Source organism: Equus przewalskii, chromosome 10 (genome assembly GCF_037783145.1).
Source record: "Equus przewalskii isolate Varuska chromosome 10, EquPr2, whole genome shotgun sequence".
NCBI lineage: Eukaryota > Metazoa > Chordata > Mammalia > Perissodactyla > Equidae > Equus > Equus przewalskii.
This window is the reverse complement of record NC_091840.1, coordinates 13,793,924-13,804,995: the sequence shown is the minus strand read 5'-3', so window position 1 is coordinate 13,804,995 and position 11,072 is coordinate 13,793,924. Positions and strand designations below refer to the sequence as shown.

Here is an 11,072-nt window from a genome sequence, read left to right as displayed (position 1 = left end):
TTTCCCTGATTTCTCACTCATGAATAAATAAATACAGGATGAGGCCGCTGACACTAAAACCGGTGACAGTCCTGAAGCTGAGTCCAGAGTGCAGCCAACAGGATGTGTGAAAAATGTCTATTTCTGGAGATAAAGTCCCAAGATTTGAGCTGGCTTCCTTCTAGGAATCCTCCTTTCAGTGGAAGGGGATCTTCCATCCTTGGGGGCACCCCAAAGTTTGGGGGTGCAGTTTGGGGTGCAAGGACGTAAGCTCCTTGCAGGCAGGGGCCCTGGCCTTCCTCTCCACACGCTCCCAGTGCCTGCACCACTCCCGGCCCCGAGCAGGTGCTCCAGGAACGGCCGATAAACAAACAAAGGGATGACCTGCCGCTACTTTAGCCCAGTAAACTGTTTTGGCTTCAATGCAAAGAATGAAGTATTTTAAGAAAAAAATGTGAACTTAAATGGAGAGGCGTGTGTAACAAGGGGGGAAGATGACATGCTCTGCGCAGCGTGACAGAGTCAGAGGCTACAAGATGAACATCTGATGAAAAGTAACTGCAGTGCCACAAAAGATGCAAACGAGACCAAGTCACTAAGGAATGATCGTTATCTTTATTCATACACACTTGCTTCCAAACTACAATTAATGTATCTAACAAAGCATATCATGCAAACAAAGATTAGAGGTCATACGCCATGAGGGAAGCAATGCGGTAATTTACACACCCATCGCGCCTGCTAAAAACCAATTGTTATCTGACCATTGAATGGCGTCTACGTCCTGTCAGGAGGTGCTTAAACCAAAGGAAAACCTCAACCTCCCTCCCCTCCACTTTCTCCTCTGTACAAATTTGGGGTCTTATATGACGCTTTTCAATTAACGGTTTAAACGTGGCACGTCCTTCATCAAAAAAAAAAAAATCATGAAGCAAAAGCAATGATTTCAAATGTTTTTGACCCTCTATAAAAGATATTCTGGAAGACCCTAACAGAAAGGAAGTGAGGTGAATTTTTAGATCATTTAGACTCAAAAGGATAACTGCCTTCACATAGGATTTTGAAGAATCCACTAATCTCCTCGAGGAAAGACTCACATTCTTCCAGGAAGAGCATCAACAAAAATCTACGAACAATCACAGGAATAAATACCCCTGAAGCTAAGCAGAGGAGACAAAGACACAGTTGTTTAATCAGAAAACGCAAAGCCATCTTTTGTCTTATTTTAGAAAAAAGGGTCTTAGAAAGTGGACTTGATCCCTATTTTCTGAAAAGTAGGGTCCTGTCTCCTCGCATGAGAGAGAGCTGTGAAACAGACGCCAGCGGGCACCTCTGCTGCCGCCTCTCCTTTCTTGGGGAGACTGAAGGATTTCTGAATTGCCCAGTGGGCAAAATCCTTGTAGGGCATCTCTGAATTTTCACTGACTGTGAGGGACCTGGGGACCCACGGAGACTACAGACAGAGCTGAGGCAGTGCCCTTCCCCCAAAGCCAAAGGTGGTCACAGAGCCTCACAGAGTAAGGAAAGGGGTCCCGGGGACCCCCAGGAATGCTATCCTAGGGCTGCATCTTGAAGGGGAACAATAAAGCCATCTTTCCTCTGGTCTGAAAGTTTCTAGACCTTAGAGAGTTGTCCCCAGTGTCTATTAAAAACAGAGGGCATCAGTCAGCCAACACGTTCCACCTGAACATCCAGTCATTCTGATGTGGACTCCATACTCCACAGGCATGGGAAAATCCTGCACTGGGAGTGCAGGTCAGGGGTGCTCTAGTTGACCCCAGTTGAGTCCTCCTAAAGGCTCCATGTGATTGGAATCTTATGAAATCGTCAGTTTTATTTTAAAAACTTATTTTTAAAGAATTGAGTTATTACAGTTCTCTATAAAAAAGTACAAATAGCCCAGTATATTCAGTTGTTCTATTGGAATTAACAAATTAATTCTTAAGTTTTAAAAAAAGTCTTTGGAACTTGTGGGCCATGGTGTAGGGTCAGTGTAAGGCTGTTTGACTACTGAGTTCGACCTACATGGTTATTAACTGACACATGATTACATGGATACTAAGTGCTCACCACTTTCCACCCTCCCAATGGGTCCCTGACATTATGGAATTGACAGAATCGTGGCTGACACCATTTCCAGACGACTGTTCCTCCATGCATAACTCAGGTAACCTTTTCCATTTTTCTGTGTCTTCTAACAGCAGAAATATGTAACGTTCCCTAGATTTGTGGGATCAGCCCAAATGGGAAATGACAGAAGTGTTTACAGCCTGGTATATTTCACGATATGTAACCAAGCAGCTCGAGGAAAATGATTTTTAAAAATATTTCCCAACACTCCTTGACAAATTAGTGTGTAGTCACTAATAACCAGAGCCTCCTTTTCCTTCACTATAACTGTCATGCCTTTGCTGTTCCTGTAACCCTTACGGTCATCCTCCTTTGGGACCCTGGCTCAGCGTCCATTTGATGGTCATGACTGTTCAGCGTGCTCAGCGGGAGAACAGGCACTCCTGCCCTTGCTGGGTTTAAAGAAACAGGGAACGGTGTGATATACACACACACAAGAAATAGGTGACTTCATAAGACAAAGTGAGAAAATGACTGACACATGGTGTTTGTTGCCTTTCTGAGGCTTTTAAAAACAGAAGACTCTCACTTTCCTCCTCCTCCTTCAGTACTGAGAAAACAAATCCCAGCAAAAAGCTCAAAGTTCTCCTGCTAAGTGGAATCAGGTGGGAACTGCAGTGTTAGTTGTTTTTGCAACTTCTCCATCTATCCCCAGCTGCCATAATTCTCAACAGGAAGCCACAAATGGCTGGGAACCTACTGGCTTCCAGGGTAGGCTACAGGATTTAGCTCTGCCCAGGGAACCAAGGAATTCTGAGTCACGTCAAGGTAGGGAGGGGAAGGGGGCTTCTAGCAGCTGGTGAGGATGCTGCTGGCATTTGGGAGATGCTTTCTGGGGAGGAATAGACTGTATCCCTGACAATAAACTCGCTCTCAAGGACCAGCAGACGGTGACTTTCACCTGCACCAATGACCTCCAAGTGAAAGCCATTAAAAATGGCAGCAGCTTCCTTACCAAGATGCCCTCTCCTTCGCCTCCCTTCCTGCTTTCTCCTACTGCAAGCATCCTTCCAGACACACTCAAACCCTGCTCTTCTCGAAACTCCTTGCCGACTTTAGCCTCCACTGACCTCTCCCTTCTCAGAACATCAACAGGTGGTTCTCTTGGGGTCTGTACCCTCATTCCAGCAAGTCATCACACTCTGCCAAGAACTGGAGCTCAGAGAGGTGCTCAACGATCGTTTTCGGGCTTGCATTCATCTTGATCTTTCATAATCTTTCAATGACTGTCTCAGGTCAAGTTTCCAAAGAGCTCTCAACCCTCTGATTTTCTACCAAAATTCCCAATAAGCAAGCCTGACATATCTCATAAGCGAAGGCAGGGAGTCTGCACTAACTTGTCACGAGGATAAGAGGGAAGTAGATGTGCTCAAGAGCAACCATTTCGGTTCCTGGGGTTTCGTACGGACCTTTGAATTAGTTCTTGCCTTGGGTGAACCTCCCATTAACCTCTGAGGGTTGCAATTGGCAGCACACTCCAGTTTCTTCCATTCAAACCAAGCAACTAATGGCTTTAGATGAGATGCCAGGAGAAGGCTGCCAACCCACCGGCCTGCAGCCTCAGAGGGAGCTTCCACTGCTGAGCAGTGGCCACCTTCCAAGGGAAAACAATGCAAGCCAATTTGAATGGCTTTTTGGAGTCACGGACCAGTGAGTCTGATGGAGACTCAGACTGTGCTAGATCCTGCCAGGCGGCCGGACCTCCACAGGCCCCAGTGAGATGGGCAGTGCTCGGGGGCTGGTATTTCCTAGAGTCCTCCGGTGACCTGACCCTTCAAGGCGTCCTCCCCATTCCGGCCTCTAACAGGGCTGCTGCAGTTAGAAGGGCAGCCCCCTCCCCACTGTTCTGTTTTACACAACGCCCAGAAGTGACTGGGACAGTGCCAGAGAATTTCACAAATCGCTCCTGTGGCTAACAGTGGTTAACCTTTTCCCACATGATTTATCCTTTCAGCAATGACTGTCTCGGGCTGCTCAGCTCTTCAAAGCATTAACCTTCATCAAATTCAGTGCACAGCAACGCACAGACCAGGCTACACTGTAGAAACACTTCACCGGGCCCTGATTTTTACTGCTGCCCCCCAGGTTTGTGCTCGAGCCTGCCGTCCCTTGGACAGAGTGCTGGGCTCCACCGTCAGGGCACTTTCTTTTAAAACCTGGCCACACATTCTGAAAGAACACAAGCTGGCTGCGATGTTGAATGTTTCCTAGAGAAATAGGAATAATTTGGAAATGTGTTGGCTGTTTGAGGGAGAGCTGGAGCCCGCTGCTTGCTTAAAACAAGCAGGCAGCATGGGGCTCTGGAACAACCGGTCCACAACCCTCTGTGTTCCTTTCTGGAACTTTCTTCACCTCTAGGGGCTTGGCTGGGGATCGGTTCTGCTGGAGCTCCATTCGGGGGCAGGGTGGGTTACTGGCCCTGGCCCTTTTCTCTCCAGGCTCTTTCTATAAACTGGTTCCTTTTCTGTCACCCTGAATCAGGTGCACCTGGGGAGGAAGCGTCCCCAAAACGTGCACCGACCAGCAGGACTGCAGCTCTGGTTGTGCAGGGGCCCCTTCTGAGTTTTGAAGTCCACAGTCCCTAAAAGATGGAGAAGTCGCCTGACCCACGCCCACTCTCTCTCTTCCTCCAGTTGACGGTGTCCAGGACAGCCCATGCCTCTCACCTGAAAGCCCTTTCTGGGGTCATGCGTTACAAGAATTTCAGGCAAACAGCCAGCGAGTAAAAACGAGGTGGTGCTGAGCTGGGAGACGCCCATGGGGAAGAGGGGAAACAGAGCTGCCCTCTGGGAGGACAGGCAGCTGCTCCCATTGGGCATTTCCCTCCTGTGTAGAAGGCTGGCTCCTCTGAGGACCTCACAATAGGATGGTGTCCCACAGAAGGCTCCTCACAAGACCGGAAAGGCCAGTCCTCTCAAGGCTGGGAGAAAATCTGCAGGCTCTAAAGAGAGTCTGCCCGTGGCTCCAGGGCTGGCTCCACCCAGGGCCGCAGGACCGTCCGTCTCAGGAAGTCTGTCTGCGCTGGAGCAAACAGCTGGTCGTTCAGGGCCAGCAGTCGGGCAGCGTGCTTCTGGGGTCCTCGAGCACATACCAGGGAGTCTTCCTGTCCCTCCCACCCCAAGTCACTAACAGTAACAAGGCTGGAAGGAGGAGCAAAACAGATTCCAGCCTGGGGGGCTGGGATGACACATACCAGGCATCCCGGAGTCAAACACTTCCCATGGTCCCCAAGAGGAAGAGCGGCGTAGGAACCAGAAGATGGCGTTAGGAGGTTAAGAGTCTCGTCCCAAAAATAATCCCCCAAAACAAAACTTTTGTTTGCAGGTAGAATCAAATATTTATATACATATATTTAAGCCTAATGGATCATGTAAAGTAACCATTCATTTTCAAAGTTAGGTCTATGGTAAAAAATTAATATATCTGATACAGTGCCAATATGCAGGGTATGCGTGGGGTGGGGGTAGCACGGCAGCGAAGAATTAAGCTAAAAATCATAAAAAGCCGGTTAGAAAGAAGAGCTTTACACAAATATAGCACAGTTGTGTCTTATAAAATTATTATAATACTCTCTTTATACTTGATACGATTATATCAATAATATAGATTCACTTAAGATTTATTATAAACATGCAAAATTCATTGCATGATGCATTTGCAAAACATATTAAAATCCTTCTAGCAGTAAAACATCTTTGAGCTGATATGCTATCCAGTTTTCCTGATTATACAGCTCCAGGTGTGTCATTCCAAATGAACTGAAATGGGAAGTAAGACTGCCCTGGTTTTCACCCCTAAGTGGATGTCAAGGGCTGGGCGTGGGGGGGAGACCAGTCAACAGAGACAGATGCTCGAGTCAACACTTGATTAAGTTACTGTACATCGTACTCTCATAAACGACACTGCAGCTTGTTAAATAAATAAGTACAAAAGGGGATGGGCGTACACTTCAGCTTCTCAGGAAGTAGGGAGTGTGGTGGGGGGGGAGGTTGGCTAATGACACTCGTGAGTAGTGGCATGATTGCTGATGGCACCCTGGATCGCAGAATAATCTCCCAGAGATTAAAATGAACAGACATACACACTGGTTTTTTCCTTGATCTGAAATGATTTCACATGCTCATTTAGCAAAGTCCTTAGAAGATTTGGCCTCTTAAAAAGAAATGCAAGTATCAAGATAGTTATCAACCAAGTAGGGTACAAGATGACAGATTCACCGAACGCTCATTTGAGGCTTTCTTTCTCTCTTTTTTTAAACTGGTAACCGCTGGACCATGATTGGGTTACAACTGTCAACGTCTGGGAACGGCGAGCTGGCAAATGACTCGCCAGTAGGACTAGATTCCTCCTGGCCTCTCGGATTCCAGGGACTGTTTCCGTCGAGGCAGAGAAGACAAGCAGTGGGCGTTTTGAAGCCTCCCCGCCCCCAGTCCCGCCTTGCTCACCACCCTCTGGGTGCCCTGTTCTTTCAATCCCAAGATGTCTTGGCTTGGCTGGACATGCTTCCAGCCAACTGGACGGGGGCAGGTTCACTTTATCACTCTGCCTGAGGGATCTCAATGGTGAAAATTGACAGAGGGCACGGAAAATATATCAAATCGTACCAAAAAAGGGGCAAGAGTGTCTGCTTTCTAGGAAGGGTTAACCTACAGCCAGATGTGACTTCTACATAATTAAACTGGACACTGCACATTGTATCATCTTCCACTAAGATAACGTTCTTGGTTGTGAGAGAGAGACCCTGAACAGTTGATCACATTTGGACTAATAACCCTACAATTTTCAGGCCTCCATCTGGAACAAGAAACAAGGCCATGGCCTTAAAATTTTAGGGTGAAGGATCATTTCCCACTGCTGGGGGTAGGGGGTCCTGGGGGCTGGGGACGCGTTTGTTCTCCTTGGTGAGTTTCATACTGCGCTTTGTAAGATGGGGTGCAGAAACTGGGGGTTGACATACGAGAACCCTTCAAAATCAGACTGATCTATGTTAGCAATGACCAGCTGATCAGGCGGCGTTAACACGGGTTGCCCTCGTGTGAAGAACTTGTCGAAGTTTTCTGCTCCTTTGCCACACTGTGGGGAAAAAAGAAACAGGAGGAAAGGTCAGTAAATACTACAACACACAGGGCGCAGCTCGGAGAGCCCTGGGCAGGGAGGAGCACGGCTGGCGGGAATCGGGGCTGGTTAGACGGAAAGAATTCTGGAGGACTTGCAGGCCTACTGGATTCACAAGCCAGGCAGAGCAAACAACAAGGGAGAGTCACTCAGCTGTAAATCCTCAAATACCCCTGGAACTAAAAGCCTGGGTGGAAATGCACCATTGGCAGGAAGGTAGTGACAAGAAGACAGCCTCTTCTAGTTCCCTTCCACCTCACAGAGCAAGCAGGGCAATGAGCATGGATGCCACACGCACGGGCCATGCTCATGGTTCCCTGTCGAAGGGCCAGGATGTCAAGTGGGAATGCAGGCAGTTACCCCTGAACCGAGAGGTTGAGATGACTGCCCTACATCTGGTTCTTTGCAACAACATTTGTGATAAAATAAAAGCTGTGTTATTCTTGTCTTCCAACTGGGATGTTCTAAAAACCTCAGCCCCTACAGTAATCTTCAATATTGAGGTGGGCGTGGTGGCCAGGTTGGGACATTCACCCTTGGGCTCAGCTGGGCGTCAGCAGATCTAGACACGTCTGGTCAACCAGCAGACAGGTCGACACGGAGTTCCTTCGCTGAGTGGGCTCAGGCTGGAGAGGTTTGCACAGGTGCCTGAGGAGGCACAGCCAAGTCTGCTGTCTGTCTTGGATGTTCCCCTCCTCCAGAGTCCACCAGGGTGGGCTCTGAGAAACACAGCAGCTTAAGCAGCACTGCTTGGGGCCCAACCCCAAATAGGGGGAGGGGGGGTCCTCCTTACTTTCCCAGTCACCCAGAAGGCTGGTGGCATGTTAAAGTCCCCAAGGTGACTCTCAGACAGGGAACGCTGGGAGGCGCACTGGTGACACAAGCCATGATTCCCCACATGTTGCAGGTGATCGCCCTTTTCCCTGTTGGTACCACAGGACGACATGAATTCTGAATGAGCAGAAGTTTTACACCAGCCATGTATCCCTGGATCTTTAAGAGGATAGCTCTAGATAAACTGTGAAGGGGGGTTCACCCTATTCCCTCATCTGTAAAATGGGGAGAATACCTCCCTCCCTAGGCTGTTACGAAGGCTGGATATGCAGTGTTTTGCACAGACCCCAGCACATGGTGAGAGCTCAGTACACATCACTGTTATTTCTGTAAGGCTGGCTTAGTCTCATGGGTCATACTTTCTCCCCTCCTCTTTCACATCTCTTCCCCATCTTCGGGAAGATTTCCTTTAGAATCTAGTTTCATTACGTTTTTCCACTCTCTTATCATCAAATAAAGCCTGCTCCTAAGCACCTGTCGCGGTGGAAAGCACGTCATAAATTCAAGGTAAGGTCTTCATCACTGATAGCTTTCCTTGCTGGGGTTCTTTTCATTTTCATAAGCGACCACCCGCTCTTGACTGGAGGAGAGTTCAGACCAGTGACTGGGGGTTGCGTATGTGGGGGACACGTGTGTTGGGGGATTGTTTGGGCCCTTCCAGTCACTCTGTTGAGGCCACACTGACTGTTAGGCCTGCTCATCACGTGGGTCCTGCCTCCTACATGCAGATGGCGGAGCTGTCACTCCACGTCTCCATGGTGCTTTTTCTCGGAAGAGCATAAAGCGCCTTTGGAGCAAAGGTCAGCAGAAGCAGAGCCTGCAATTTGCATTTCCCCTCATGCACAGGCCAATCTGAAGCAGTCAAAAGATTCTTCAAAGAAGGAAGAAGGGCATAATGTTTCATCCCAAGAATTAACCAGGCATCTGCACTTGATTCATCAGTAAAACCAACCAACAACAGGAACTAGCTTCCATGGGGCACCACATTCAGACCCTGCTGTGATGATGCTAACAGCTAAAGAAATAGCCCTCCTTTGGATGGACCAGTGGCTGTCAACCTGGGACGATCTTATACCCCACTCCCCACCCTGGGGGCACATTTGGCAATGTCTGAATTCATTTTTGGTTGTCACGACTTGGGTAGGGTGTGCTACTGGCTCTAGTGGTAGAGGACAGGGATGCTGCTAAACATCCTGCAATGCGCAAGACAATCCCCACACAAAGCACTGTTGGTCTCAACTGTCAACAGTGCTATTGTTGAGAAACCCTGGGACAGACCAAGACTGTAATGCAAGGTCATTGTGAGGGAAAACGTGGAGGCTAAACAAGGCAAGAAGAGCCATATCTGAGAGCAGAGGACGGGGGTCCAAGGCAAAACGTATTGGAAGCAAGTGCTATAGCCTCGGCAGAGTCGGCTTGCAGGAGAACGTCCTTTGGGAACCCGATTAATCTACACCCATTGCCTGGAAGATTTCAAGTGAATCTACTCCCAGAAGCTGGGACATGTGCTCCCTTAAAAAGAGATCATTTGCATTTCTTTTGCTACTCACTAACCATGCAAAGATGAGCAAGAGGGAATTTCTCAGAAAAAAATAAAAGAAGGTAAAGTCTCTAAAAGGAAGAGGAAGGCAAGCCAAGGTGAAATATGTCTCTCCAAGCTGGAGATTTTATCTATCTCTGGATTTGTCAATCTATTCTGTGAAGATTGCAAAGGTTTGACCTTTTGAGTACCATCTTTACGGTATTCTTAAATCATAGTCCAATGAGAAGTTCCAAAAGCCATGGCTTACCTGCCAAATAAAAATAACCAAACAAGCTAAGAGAAGAGTTCCCAAGATCCAAAAAGGGGGCCACATAAACATCAACCCTGAGGAGGCTGGGGATGGGGACGGAGCTTGGGGACAGGAAATTCTCAAGCTGGTGTGCAGAGGAGGCTTACTCCGAAGGGCTGCCACAGCTTGTAAAGCCGAGCACTGCAACTCATGGAGGAGAAACCCTCTTTGCTCAAAGGCTCATGCTATGGCTGCTGCTGACTACAGAGCCAAGGGAGAATCACGCAATTATTTTAGCAAGCCATGGGGAAGAAAGCCCTGGAAGAGCTGGAGGCTCAAATCTGAGATCCAAGGCTCAGAAGGACTTTGTATTCGGAGGGAGATCATAACAGAAAGAAGTTGCTTCCCTCCCACCAGGGGGTGGGGAAGCACAGCTATTTTTACCACAGATTCGGTACTATCAGAAATAGTGCTTATTTTTCCACCGTGGAGGGTCTCTCAGTGCTTTAAAAATGAACCCTCCACAACTCTCAGCGAAATTAGGCCCAGAAATAGACAATCTCCTGTAAATCAAATTGGAGAAGATCTTGAACTACTTGTTTTTCAAGACGTTTCTATGGAGAACTGCAACTCTTCTCATTCCACCACCCTACCCAAAGGATAACGAACATCTGTGCTCTTCGGACCCCTGGGGAGAAGACAGACAATGGCTTCAACAAGCTATTGCATTTTTAACATAGAAAAGATTCTTCCTACCACTTATGAGCCAACCTTACGCATAACCATCAGCTTGGTGGGCACTGGGCCTCAGGTGCCATCTTGGATGCGAGAGGGAGCAAGAAGAGGCACAGAACTGAAGGGTTCAGGGGGCACCTAGTGGTACCGGAGAATGTATGAACAAGCAAGTGAAGGAATGATGGCGTGAGTGAAAAGTGAAGCTGGCCTGACTGCAGACATCCTGCTAGTGCCCCTCAGGGATGAAGTGGGAAGGTTATAACCACGGCCACTATGAGGGCAGCCTCCGCCACAGGCTGTGATGACACTCGGGTTTGGATGGTCCATGGCCTCTGAGCTCTAGGCCACCTGATAACGCACTGCAGCCAAAGGCAGCATTTGCTACTTGTGAGCCAAACGCCACAGCGGAGGTGCACTGCCCTCACCTCCAAAGGCCACCTGCACCTTTCCCCAGGTGAGGCTTTGGCTATCTTGGATGTGATGCACCACACAACTGGTGTGGGACAA

General features: G+C 48.3%; 1 protein-coding gene across 4 annotated transcripts in view; it reads right to left on the bottom strand.

The window, feature by feature from the left end:
- Positions 1-575: 575 nt before the first annotated feature.
- The window catches only part of PRKCA (protein kinase C alpha), a 405,935-nt gene continuing 395,438 nt past the window's right edge, over positions 576-11,072 (bottom strand). For all 4 annotated transcript variants that reach the window (XM_070560196.1, XM_070560194.1, XM_070560197.1 and 1 more), the window contains one exon: positions 576-7,182. In XM_070560196.1, coding sequence (XP_070416297.1) covers positions 7,018-7,182 — 165 coding nt within the window. In that variant the 3' untranslated portion in view covers positions 576-7,017. The remainder of the gene's footprint in view (positions 7,183-11,072) is intronic.